The sequence below is a fragment of the Argopecten irradians genome, chromosome 1, assembly GCF_041381155.1.
Source record: "Argopecten irradians isolate NY chromosome 1, Ai_NY, whole genome shotgun sequence".
NCBI lineage: Eukaryota > Metazoa > Mollusca > Bivalvia > Pectinida > Pectinidae > Argopecten > Argopecten irradians.
Genome location: NC_091134.1, coordinates 54,873,883 through 54,888,734, shown reverse-complemented (window position 1 = coordinate 54,888,734; position 14,852 = coordinate 54,873,883). Strand labels below are relative to the sequence as shown.

Genomic DNA, 14,852 nt, shown 5'->3' with positions numbered 1-14,852 from the left:
TGAATCTTTTAACAGATACATTATAGGCAAACAGTGAACAGTGAAGCTCAAAGTTTGCTCCTTTAGGTAGGAAGGCAATACAAATTACAAGGTATAAAAACACGATTTTATTGATGAAAATATACTTCACTCAGAAATTCGTGAGGCTAGAGGATTGCGTAAAATAAAACACTACTTTTTCTTCATAGGTTCTAAAGTTATGTTTATTACAGAAACATCAAATCCCAGACATGGGCTCGTAAATGGGGCAATGGAATCCTAAAGATGATATCAATATAGTGTTATGTTAAATTTGATGACCCTGAAATTAACAGAATACTACAAAATGAACATTACAATAATGCTATTGCAAATGATTTGTAACTGGAGAATAATAATTAGATAACAGGTTCACTTAATCTTAGCATGGGCATGTATAGAAAGTGTTATATCAATTGGAAATGAGGTGTTTAAACCAGCCATGGAATATGTGGCCTTAAGAGTATTGATGATTTATATCTTCTTGCTCTCAATGAACAAAAGATTTATCCTGCTATCAAAGATATAGAGAAATGTAGTCGTTGAAGATCTAATTATCAAAATGATGAAGATAAGTATTTCCATGTACCATTAACATGTAAGGTAGATATTTCTGAAAATTATGTGGATAAGGATAAAATATGTTACAATATAGTACAACGGTGTAAAAAGTATGAGAAATAATGCAATTATAAGTGATGTGAATAGTGAATAATGAAATAATGTGTCACAATAGAGTACAATGGTGACGGAAATAAAGAAATAATGCATAATATGTGTGTAAAAATGTGAATTTTATGTGTCGCAACACTATCAATAAATACTTATTAAAAAGTTCAGTCCTGGAATAGGAGTGATGCTCATGACTCCTTTTCTAGACAAATACTTCAAAATAATTTATCATCATATTAGTTCTGCTTTAAATATTGGTGAAATATATGTATAAAAAGTATTATATGTATTGTTAACCAAGTGAATTAAAAAAGGACCTAGATATAAGTCAGCATGTTGCATTTGGCAGTTTGAATTTACTACAGTTTTCATGTCTTCAGGCATTGATTTCTTGGCTTACAATGGAGAATGATGACAATATGTATACTATTTCAAGTTTACTGTGTATATTATTGACATTTACACCGGAATGTTTATTTTCTGGGATAAAGTGTCTTCCAAATGTCAAATTTTAATTGCATTTGATTTCATATCATGTAGCCGTCTTACATATAAGAAAATCGTTATTTCGTATCATGTAGCTAGCTTTTTTTCGATAAAAACATTATCAGTCACAATGTGTTTTAAGATTTGCCATATATAAAAGTATTGAAAATCTTTATTTTATTTACTGAATTTTATCTTTTTGTACCGTATAATCACTTATCTGAAAAATGCATAGAACATACTTGCTCAATGTATTGATATATTTGATCTGTGAAATGCTGTTACATATTTAGTGTATATACCATTCATAAGTGGTATTGATGGAAAGCATTTGCATTATATGAAGGAGACGTTTAAGGCAAAATATATTTAAGGTATCAATATCAAGATCCCAAAATGTATTTGGTGTATAAACCTCACTCTAACAATGGCCTAAGTAACACCATTCATAACGTAGGAGATGTTGATCAATCCAAAGATATACATTATAATCAGTCAATTTAGACCAAGACTTTTACATCAAATTGCCGTTTCGAAATTAATGGTAATTGTATTGTTACAGTGTAGCGTTTTGTAAACTTCTTCATAAACCAATGGAATGGTTCTAATCATAAGCACACCGATAAACAATTTTATATTTCATTTATAAAGGCGAACTTTAATGACATGAAGCCATTTTAATCAATCTTCATAAAAAATAAAAACTACCATGGGTCCACGTATTGCTTTCCTTTTTTTAAAGGAAAGCAAACTTGTATATATAATCTGGTTAAAAAAGCGGCGTACTAACAGGAACTATCACCAATCCGATATCAGTTAACTTCTTCACATAGAATTCCAATTCAATGTTCAGAAGTTGAGGTCTTGTGATAATTTGATGTGACATACCGGTAATTGCAACCACTGGGCCAACGCGACGCTGCTTATCTTAGTACACGCAGTTGTTCTTTATGATAAACAATATTACATCTAATATAAAAAAGAGAGTATCGAATAGACGGAAATCTATGTCATTATGTATAGCAACTATTAACTAATTACTATGTATTATAATGAAATGAATGCAATTATTTTTTTTCTAACATCTTTGATGCCTACTATTACACAGTCATTACTTGTTTGTGTTATGTTTGGATATTAGTAGCTACTGTTGTAGCGGAAAAGATAACACCTTCTGACTGACTTTTCCTGCTGACTGATAAGTCAGTCAGAAGGTGTTATCTTTTCCGCTACAACAGTAGCTAGGATATTATATAGTATCCCACTTCTTCTGTCACCTCCATGAGACAATGTTCACTGTGAGGCTGGATGTGTACCATAAACAATAAACACTTGATCAGAGGTTACCATATATCTGAAATATATTTATTGTAAACAATATCTAATTTTGGACTTCTGACCACCTCCTATACACGAAAATTGGCTCGAAAATTTACAATATACAAAACTGTCTCACATTAATGGTTTTATGACCAGCATGCAGATATGTTTTGAAGCAATAACATAACCTCAATGATTCACATAAATGTGTATATATGTATTGTGACAAGGACATGGAATTCAAGAGAATCTGATCAACATGATTGATACATCAGACAGAAAAAAAAGTTATATAGTTTAAATATATCATTTAGTTAAATGGCATTTAATTTTGTAAAGTAATAGGTCCAAAGTAATATGGGATTTTCTGACAGTTTGATAATTTGATAATACAGTTCAACCCGGTTATAAGGTATAAGCGATACTACCGGTAAAATGTTAGTGGTATCCACTATACCATTTTAAATTGTGCCTTTACATGTGTGTATATGCAGTAAAAAGGCACATTACAATTTCAACCGTTTATTGGAGCGATATTGATACACTAAGGGAGGTAACTCCTACATTGAAGTACACTTTATCTAGTTAGCTTGATTAGAGTCTCAACATTATACGGGTATTCCATGACAAATCATACTTCATTAAAGACTTCATTAAAAAACACTTACTTCAGATAGAATTGGAAGTATAATATTATCTATGAGATACTGTGTACGAGGTTATTTTAGCAATTTGTATGCCAAAATATTTGATTTGGTGACTTATTGAAAATCCTATTTGTTTTGGGTTTTTTTTAGTACATAAGCATTGATGTCACGATTTTTTTAATTAAATCGGAATATGAAAAAAAAATTGTTTGCAAACTGTGTGAATCCGCATAGTGACACCAATGCTTATAATCATTTTATTATATATTTGATAAATATAATGTGTTTAAATGTACCATTCTAGTGATTTTTTGAGGGATTATTTTTCCAAATCAATACGTAACATCAATGTTTCTATTGTGGTGTCACGATGATGTCAGGGTTTCATGCCGTTCTCGAATTTTTCTTTTTACATGGTATGCAAAACAGCATCGGCCAATCAGAAAGATCTGACCAACCAGAAGTATCACAAATTCAAACTGAATCCAAAATTATAAGGCAAAGAATGATTGATTATTCTTTTAAAGTCATAATTTTTTTCTTCTGTCATTTAAAACTTTTCAGTTATTACTCATTTAGTATGACTACAAAAAACTGCAATATCATTCTACAAATATGAATAATTAATTTGGTATAGATATACAATACATTATAATTCTGCATAAAATAATGTATATTCTCACCATTTTGACAGAACTACCGAGTACTCATGAAAATCTCAAATTTGCCAAACACAACATCCTTTCATGACTCCAAAATACAAACTAATACCACATCACAATATCACATACGTATGGAGACAAAATTTTATCACAAGAAATTTTACATGTAGTCAAACACTAGCTTCCCTGCATCTTGACACTAAGGTAACATGTTTCATAAAAACAAATTACTGTTACAAATCACTCCAGCAAAATGAAAAGAGAGTAAAGTAAAATTATCATTATAAGTGGAGTTTATGAATGGTAATCTAACATTGATTTTGATAAAAATAAGATCTTAAATGAGTGTTTATTTCATATGAAATTTTATGAAACAAGTCTAAGAAATTTTTATTTTTGCAAGCCTTGCCGGGCAAAAATTTAAACCTCGAGATGACTTTATTAGTTTTAGCATCTAAATCTTTTATTGCAGATAAATGTACAATGTACTATTCCGAATTTCCATATTACAGAGTTATCTGCACTTGCGGGTAGGTATTGATTGTGATGTCATGTGTTTGTGAGTGTAAAGTCAAACGTTTAGGAGAAAACAAAGTAAATTGCGCTCACAATATAATGACGTAACAATCTATACCTACCCGCAAGGGATATAACTCTGTAATATTTTCTGAAATTATTCTGGACCAATTATTTTATTTTAATTATCAGAAATATTTTAGGCAGGCTAGAAAATGTTCATGTTGTTAAATTTTCTTGATTAAAATATCAGAATTAGGAAAAGTTTCTATAAAACTGTTTTTTGTATCTCATCCTGTGTACACTAATTGTTATACATGTACAAGATATCCTGAACTATAATAGAATAGTTACAATATTTACATTAAAATTTCTAAGATAAATAGATAAAGTAAAACTGATGTTTCAAATTTGTATTTTAAATATCAAGAAAGAAATCATAATATCATATCTAACAATATTTACATAACCATTGAACAGTACCTATATGTTGCTACTAGGCCCAATGCATGTTATTTTCCAATATCAACATTGGCAGTTAGGTTCTGGCGTACTAATACCATAATCAGACTTGAAAAGGTCACAAAAACACTGGGTATAGGTCAGTGTGAGAATTCAAAGCAAAAACTGTTAAAATATTCTTAAAATTGACCAATATGAAAATATATTCTAATTAAAATATTTGAAATGGATTGAATTATTGTATCTATCTTTGTATATCTGGTTTATTGATATGACTAATAGAATCTTTACCTACCTAGAGGGTGTGACAACAAAATCACAACCCGTAATTCATGAACGTCCAACCCGAGGCTTGCCGAGGGTTTGACATTCAGGAATTCCCCCTAGGATTGTGATTTTGTTGTCACACCCTCATAGGTAGGGAATAATTCTTTTTCTCCCATATACAAAAGAAAAAGAAGAGATAATAGCCTGTCTTCAGGTTCAAAAGGTTAGAGCGCGCAATCTATCATATGTGTACCCTAGGGGTTGACAGAGAAATCTCCCACGGCTAAAACCAAATCAGTGAATGGTGGGAGAATATTTCATCTACTGCTATTGTTAAGTCGGTTGTTTTATTTACTTGCTTTATTTTTTAACATTTTCCTTTTTAAAACGATAATGACTATTTTAAATGTAAATATAAGCATTGTTTGTCAAATTTTTGACATTCATATTAGTGTGTAGCACACATTGGGTGTTCTAGCATATGTATCATGGTAGCGCACCACTGGATATGCTAGAACACCCAATGTATGTCAAAAATATCACAATCAATTCTTACTTTAATAAAAATATTAAGAATATGGTACAAAATGAAGTAACTCTGATAGACCAAAAGGTATACCAGAGTTACTTCCCTTTGTATCATATTTCTTAAGAGTTCAGTATCTTCTGGTTCTAGTGATATGGTTATGTCAATAGAACGAATGTATGTACTCGGCCTACTATACCATTCAGCCACGTACGAAATGGTCCCTATATGTCTTAGTGGAGCACTGCCTCTGAAAATCACTCGTGCACAATTTTCTGTACTTTTTTGGGTTTCCAATTATTTTATGCATATATATGCATTTTTATATTGTTTTTGTCTAAAACAAACATCACGATCCTTCTTAATATCTACCCTACCACTCACAACATGTCAAATTCACAATTTGTAGACTTGCTGTATAAATCCCCATCCGGAAAGGCAATTATTGCATATATATATTTAAAAAACTACTGTCTCGCTGTGAATTTGATATTTTAGACGATTCAGTTTTATTGCCTACTAGATAAGCGATATAAAACAAGTACAGTACTATAAAATGTATATAAATGTTTTTGTAATGATTTGCATGATCAATGATTCGCTCCATTAGCAGTAACAGACACCAATTTAGGAATTGTAGCTCTAAAGACGATACCATTTTCTGTCTAAAAGTCTTTTGAGCTACAATATTGCAGCTATGTCAATAGCAACCCAACTTAGACAAATATCATGTCATTTTAACCACTTTAATAAAATCTTAGTGTAATTACATGTTATAATTTTCAGAGAAGCCTACCACATTTTGTATCAGTAATTAAAGGTAAAAATCTTACCCAAAACACTAAAAAAAAATTAAAAAAATTATTCCTTGCTGTGAATGCATAAACAACTTTACCAAAAAGAGCAGATTATTGAACCTTTATATTACAAAATAAAGTAAACAATGCCCAATGTTTTGATTTAATACAGTACTAGTATAATATAATGAACACTGGCAAAGCCGTAAAAATTTCAAAAATGTACAATTCATTATCATGTTTATATGTCATCAGTTAAAATAATAGTATATATATATAATGCCATTTATGTCTTACCGGTAATGAAAGTGTTCAAGGAAATAAATATATCATACTGATGCATTAGTAGTGACATACGTAACAACTCATTCTCTTCATAATAACAAATTCAACACAATCAACATTTATCATATTAAAAACACTCATTCATTTTAACTTTATATATATATATGTAACTATAGCTATAGGCTTTCAAAAAGACAAGTAGGTGACATGCTGAAAAAGTCCTGTGATGTCAACTGAGCAATCCACGAAATCAAAATCAGAGTAACAATAAGCAATTGACTCAAAATAGATTAGAAATTCAAAATGATCTTCAAGTTTACTTTCTTTAATAGTGTATCTTGTTTGTTCTGATTCTGTGTCAAACAATGTATACGGTAATGATCACAATAAAGTTCAGAAAATATGATAAATTATACATACTTTTTTATGTTTTGTTATTTCGACTCTGACTGCGGTCTGATAAGAAGTTTTAAGATAATATGATTCCAAAAATAGCATGCATTCCAAATCCTACAGACTCAAGAATGATAAGATTTTCTTTGAAATTCTTCTACCAAAATAATGTATTTTAAAGCCCTAATCATAACAGATTGCAAGTTTCTTATATAAAAACACCTGCATTTAATCAATCAAATTTTCATAACATTCTTAAAATAGTACATGCAGATACTCTAGACCACATTCTCACAATACATGTACTATATCATACTATGAAAGACATGTATATATATGGCCAATTCATTATTTGAAAGTCTGTTCTGGACTTTTGAAAATCATTTTCAAACCTCTTGTTTTCATTGAAAGTATTTTTTACAATCACATTATATTGGTAATGAGATAGACTTATAGACAGAGGAAGTATGAGGACACAGAAAATTGCTGCTATAGTTATCAAAGTAAAGGCTACTGATATATCTGTCTGCGATCGATAAGACTCACATAAGACAGTGTTAGTAAGAAAACTGAGAGCACTAAATGCCCTCACCAAAGCTTAAACTAGCAGTTATCAATCAAAGGCTAATGTAGTTTAAAGTATTTATAAATGATTAAATATATTAATTGGATAAAAGTGAGAGTAGTTTTCAAACTACAAATTACAATGTGTAGTTACCAACTTTATTTACATAAACAATGTACATCAATGCCAAAAATTATAAATACTGACACAAGTTCAGTTATGAATACATCTTATCTAGATCATGACTGACACCATTCATCTTTCTATGAAAATCTCTAATAAGGGCTTTTTAATATAGTATTTACATTTTACATATTTAAGATCGTGTATCAAATGGATTACTGTACTATATTTATCTATTTACTTCTTCCAATTTCAAACCTCAGTCAGGGATAAATACACTAAATTCTATAACTTTTTTTTTAAGTTTGTATTTCGTTCATCAAAAGTATTAGAATTGAATGATATGTGGTTTCTATGAACAACTATAATCTATAAGCTACAGATCTACATTTTGAACAAAGCTGGACGGGACAGGGAATTACATTTAATAATCAACTGGTAAATGAACTACACACTAAATTCAAGTCACTGAAAATCTGGTGAAAAACAAAACCTGATGGCTGACATTGAAAGAAATAATAAAATCAGACATCTTCCACTATGTATAATAATAAGTATAATTTGACTTTAAAAACAAAGGATATATTGTGAAGGCTAAATTTTATTTCACAAAACAGCCACATATTGCCTTACTATTTCTTTTCTGTATGTTTTTGTAAGCTATGCATGATGCAGTTTTTCAAAAAGGAGACGACAGGAAGCAAATTTAAGAGAATGTACAGTATGCATCAAACAATTTTTTTTACCAAATTTGGGATTTTAAGAAAGGATCACCTCATATTAAAACTTTGAAAAATTGTGTCTTGGAATTTTCATGGGAAAAAAATTACTTATCTTACTTATAGCCAAAAATATGTATTCTTAAAATATCAGAACATATTTTGGGAGTGGAAAGATTTGAACATAAAAACAAAAATGAAAAAAAAATTTAACAAAAAAAACCACATGAAACTGATGACCAAATAGATATGCTAACAAAAAGCCATTAAATTTGAGATGCTAGAGAGCCAGGTCAAACTCAGTGACATCAACCTCACGGAGGTGGTCTTTCTCATTGATACTAATACAGCTGACCGTTGGAGATTCACTAATGTTATGTACAGTCACAGTAAACTTAGAAAGGCTACAATTAGCACATACTTTGAGTGCATGGCTTTTACCTCCAGGTATTTTACATCCAAGATTCTCTACAAAGTAGCGTATCATTTCCTTGATAAAACCACCATGGCTTACAATGAGGACATCTGCCACCGTCGGGGGGAGTCCGTCCATATCATCAAAGGAACTGTTTCTACCAGAGCTGATGCTGGACACACTGGACAGACGATGGGCTAGTAGTGGAGATAGGGACACATTTGGACAGTAACCACCTGCTGGGGACCGGTTCACCACTGATGGCCCAGCGATAAAGGTTTGGTCTGAATCTGGTTTAGCATCAGCCGGTGAATCTGAAGAGTGCTCATTTTCTGAATTTGAAAAATTGTCTGAGGATTCACAATTAAGTTCTAGATAACCACTAGGATTGAACAGATTCTCCTGACTAGCTTTCTTTTTCTGTGACTTGTCCTCTCGTTCTGTTTGTTCTTCCCCATCTTTGTCAGACAAGTCTGTGCCATCTGGCAGACTGGCATAGCCGGAAGAACTGCTCGAGTTTGACCTACCTATCACAGTGTCAGTGAGATTCTCGTCTTGAGAAGAACACAACCCACCATTTGTGTATTGAGATCGTACAGAATTATTTACTGTTGCTGCTGTTGTTGAAGAGTTGTGACATGGACTACCTTCTGTATCGTCGCTTGTGTCAATATCTTTCTCGTATTTGCGTCGTTTCTGATCAGATGATTGGTAATCCTTATTATATATGTCTAGATCTGGAGCATCTGACATTGATGCAATGCCACAGAAAGATTGGCTACGTCGACTGCTCACAAGACGGTTACGTATGTTGCCACTATTACGTCCCAGACTGCCACCATGACGCTGTTTTATTGATCCTGGTGTGTATTCATTATCTTCAGTTTCATTCATGAAGGCCACCAGAAGTTTGCATAGATCACGAAAAAATGACATAGCCCGCTCTTGCATCTACAAGACAGTATAAAATATTGAAGCTGAAACCATTGTCTTTCTGATTTGTACAAGTGCTTCATTGTCATTGACAGGTTTTATCGACAGCAGTGTAGTTATTAAATCATACATGGTAATGCCTTAGTCAGCATCAATTTCTTCAAGATCTTATATGTATATCATCCAAAATAAATTTGATAATAATTTTAAATCTTGTAATATTCATTCACACATCAGAATGCTCTACAGACATGTAAATCCATCCATATTTGTTACTGATAAGCTTACATATTATCTCTAAAATACAAGTAAAAATCATTATAAAGATAACATTCACTCCTTTTTTAGGCAACAAACATTGGCCGATATGTGACAAGCTGTACTCACTTGAACAACATTGACAATGTTTTAAAACCATTAATTATCTCAAGCACAAATGTAAATAAGACTAAAGTAAAAAGGTTTCTGATGCTACGTCAATAGAAAAATAATGATTCCCCAAAAATTCTGTATTCATAATATTCATATGTTGTGAGTGGACTTCGGACAAGTGAATTTGAAAAGGGTGCTTTGTTTAATTGATAACCTTGTATATTAACAGAGTTACGTTTCTTAGTTACATCCTTAGTGTTTGACCATTGACCCTTGACCCATTCACAATGAAGTAACCTAAGCCTTACCTGTAAGTTTGTTTCAGCACCAGGCGGGGTATAACTGGCCACATTGGTGTTTGCTTTCTTGGCAGCAGCAATCAGCTCGTTGTGAGATTTCCCCTCAAGTGCCCCAAATTTCTGCCAAAGAGAGAAACTAAATCCAGGTGATGGTTTCTTGCAAAAGTTAAAGCCAAAAATCAAAACTACTTATACCAATAGCGTGTCCATAAATATGATACAGTGATTTGATATTAAAATATGCAAATACAATTTCTGTTTCACCTTTAATCTTCACAATTCCTATTCATGTTAAACATTATAACATCAATGATATTGTGTACCCATAATTAAGCTGTTCATAACAATTAATATTATTTGTATGACCGGAACCGCTACCTCCATGGGCAAAGTATGAGATGGGCTGAGGCATCAAAACAGATAGAGGACACAATTACCCCAGTATATTTTAAATGAAAATAAAATACCTTTTCCTATGATTGCTAGCTAGTTGCTACCTAATTTTGGTTTAACTTTTAATATCTACTTTTAATTATCAACAGCTATCATCTAAAGGCAACCTACCCTGTGTGTGAGATGAATGCCTGTGGTGTCGTGTGTTTTGGAAGACTGCAGTGTGGTCATATTGTGTATTTTATCTCATAGAGTAAATAGCTCTGTAATTAAATGAACGTGAAAGTTACTTACCTGTAATTTTTTGTGTGAAAACTGTATAGTATGACCCAAATATAATTAAATCCCATTAGCACTGAAGATTTCTTCATAATAATTACAATTAAGTGGGTTTCAGTAACTTTCAATGAAAGGAGGTTTTACAATATGGTTTAAAGGGTTACTTCCCTGGTTTTACTTTCATGCAAATTGTTTGTTGGTTTCAGTTAATTAACGTCCTGTTAACAGCAAGAGTCATGTAAGGGCGCCCTCCCATGTATGCAGTGTGTTATGTGTATGAATTGCGAGGTGTGTGTTTTGGGAGACTGTGGTATATTTGTGTTGTGTCTCCTTGTATAGTGGAACTCTTGCCCTTTTTAATATACAGTTGTTTTTATAGTGCTATATCACTGAAGTATATACCACTGAAGACACCAAGCAACACACCCCATCCAGTCACATTAAACTGAAAACGGGCGAACTTGTTGTCCCACACCCCTAGTGCTGCATGCAAAGCAGGAGCAGAAACTTCTACTTTTATAAACTATGGTGTACATGTACATGTCTTGGTCAGGGGAGAGAACCCAGAGCCTTCCTCAAAGAGGTGAATGGTCAACTAAAGTGAGGTGGTGTCAAGGGAGATGTTAGGAAGAAGAAAGTAAGTTAGAAGAAACAAAAGATAAGATCCTAAATTTAGTCGCCTTTTATGATGCAATATAGGGCCAGCAGGTACACTTCTTACTCTTACCTGCGGAGATGTTAGGAAGAAGAAAGTAACTCATGTTAAATGCCAAATATCATTTTAGCTAACAAGATAAAAAGAAAAACTCTCTACATACAGAGATATATTCCGTATAACCAAATGAAAAGTCAAAACCATGTTGGATTATGGGTTTTTTTTTAAAAAAAAATTTATGAAACGTTACCCTCTCACGAAGCCGCTTGTCTGTGATGACCGTGCTGTGACACACACTGTTTCCTTCCATGATCACCTGTGCTGTCTGATTTGCCCTACTCAAGTCACTAGAGAACACATGGGTGAAGTTCTCATTCTCCAGGCGGTTTGCTGCCATCTTTGCCTGCTGTATTCCAACTTGTGATAACGGCACGTCTGTCTGGCCTTGAAACATATCACAGGTATTTTCAAATTTTCAAAAAACAAAAATACATAAAATGTGTCGCAAAGTCATTTTGCCATTTTTTTGGCTTAATTCTAAAACATCATAAAGTTTGTCTACGATATTGATCTAATTGACTGTAGTTTGACAGATTTGATAAGCATTGTTTTTGGCAAATGTATCTTATATGAGTTACTTTTACCAGAGACTAAGACAGTTTCATCCTCGAGAAAATGACTCTTTCCAAGGAGACAATTCTAGATGTATCCCTCGACAGAGGGCCAAAAGTGTAAAACATATGATTTCATTATTTTGTCAGATCCTAATTAAGGTTCCTTACCTTGAAGAATCTTTTTCCTATTATACAGTGTCTCCCCACTGGAATATCAAAATGTAATACAATTAAAGTCTGTCATAAGACATATCTAGAACCTTTATAATATATTCAGGACATTAGCTTTTCATTATCATTGTCAGATATATATATATTTTTATCCTGATCGAGCCACTTCATCAGCAAGAAATAAATAACCCGATAGGAAACCTCCGAAACCATATAATAATGATATCAAATGTTTAAGAGAATGGTTGTTGCATACCGTATCTGATAATGTAACATCATTGTGTAGTGCAAGTGAGCTGTCTTACTCTCTTCCGTAACCCAGACTAATTGAAATAGAATATGATCATGGCTTCTTTGATTGCATATCAAAATTGATGACATTATTGGAAAGGTATCGCATGCTTATACAATGGATGAATTCATGGCATCACCCAATTGTTTTGACCAAACTTCTGTTCAAAAAGTTAGCATTTGAGCAATCTGTCATAACCTAGGGAGAGGTGTCTTTCCCTAATTTGTGACCACAGTGACTGTGTTAGTAGCCCGAACAAGTATGGAGAACAAGCAGTTTTGAGGTCAGCTTCTCAGGGCTTTGTGCTGTAGCTGATCATTTTTGTTTGTGATTTGCAGTGAGGTTTTGATTTAACTTATTCTGGCCCTGAAGCTTGGTGAGTGATTTTGAAATGAGAGTGATTGTAAGTATAGAAAGATATTATTTTGGATATTAGTTAGTATGGACCAGTTGAAGTCTTTATTAACTGACAGGCAATATATATATGATAATCTGTTGACCCATATAGGCCCATAAGATGGAAACCCTGGTAGACCAAGGCTACACAATACGAGTCAATAGACAAAATTATTGTCCAGTGCTTACCTTACAAATGTACAGATCAAGTCTTTGATACTGTTCAATTAGAATTAGATGTTAGCCAGACTAATTCATGCATGTTTGCAAACATTTTAATTTATTTTAAATTTGATTTAAATCAGAATGGAATGAGCACATTGCGTCAGGCTAGAAACATAGGCTAATAATTAGTGTGTGTTACTGTTATAATTAATAATTTAAATCACATGTATATAATATAGTGCCTTGCAGGAGGGGTGGAAGTAAAGGTTAGACAGGAACGTTACTTGTCAGGTTATCTGCAGTATCTTCTCTCACGCACATTAGAGTGATCAGGCCATGTTATTGACCGATTGAAACAAAATCGTGATGTTTTTCACGTGTACATGTGATCATATTTTGTGTAGTTTTTACACAAGGGAGATTAAGAAACAATATACAAAACTCTTATCGACAGAAACTATTGAAATGCAAACGAAATATTACACATTTGCGCAAACTATCCACAAACAAGAGCTAAAAACAGATCACAAAAATATTACGACTCGAGTCAAGAGTTTTCTAAAACACGGTGCCCCGTTTGACCCCATAGCCTTATTTACACAGTTACTGGTTAAAACAGATAAATTCACGATAAAGTTAACATACTGCCGGACTAATGTCAAGGAAAACACCACCATGGTCTTCTGATTTTCTGTCAAAACGAAACTTTAGGCGATTAATACGACCTTCGCTCACATCCCTTCCACTGTGCACCAGACATGCCAGACAGTTCTTCTGCGACGTACACTAGCCGTATCAGAGCTTTCGATTGGTCACTTTTATATCAGTCATCCAATCAAATTGTAGATAACAAATTTGGGTTTCGGTATTTTTTCTGTTTTCTATTTATAGACGAGATCAGTCATTACGTCTCCAGACTGTATGAGTGTACCTACTTCTCAGCCGTTAACGCTGTCTATTGAACACATTAATGTTTTCATAATACAGGATGTTATTCGAGTACGTTTCAGACACAAGCTAGACAGGATGCAGACAGAACGTGACATTTGACAGGTCTAACGTGTACTCGTATAACAGTTATAAACATGTATATATTAGTCTATTACATTCCATATACAGGCGCGGAGATATAGGCATACATACAATGTATATATACTTGTACAATGTACATGTATGTACTGTATGTACTTACGGTTTAATATGATATTCTTGATCCAAACAAATTCCATTTTTATAAATATAGAGGCATGTGCACGTCCCAGAATTAGCAAAAATAAATTTTCATTTCAACAAATTTTATTGACATATATTGATGGTACAGTCAAAAGGATGGAACAACAGGCTAGGCCTATATAAGTTCTCTCCATTGGTGGATTGAGTGTTTATATATAAATCAGTTATCATATCTAT

The 14,852-nt window shown here is 32.7% G+C and overlaps 1 protein-coding gene across 1 annotated transcript; it reads right to left on the bottom strand.

Moving 5' to 3' along the window:
• Positions 1–2,514: 2,514 nt before the first annotated feature.
• On the bottom strand, positions 2,515–14,247 carry LOC138333827 (uncharacterized). The gene is made up of 5 exons (XM_069282445.1): positions 14,088–14,247; positions 12,587–12,624; positions 12,055–12,248; positions 10,487–10,597; positions 2,515–9,824 (listed from the first exon to the last, which is right to left on the bottom strand). Exons 1-5 carry the CDS (start codon positions 14,117–14,119, stop codon positions 8,739–8,741), a joined length of 1,461 nt encoding a protein of 486 aa, XP_069138546.1. The 5' UTR covers positions 14,120–14,247; the 3' UTR covers positions 2,515–8,738.
• Between the last annotated feature and the right edge of the window lie 605 nt (positions 14,248–14,852).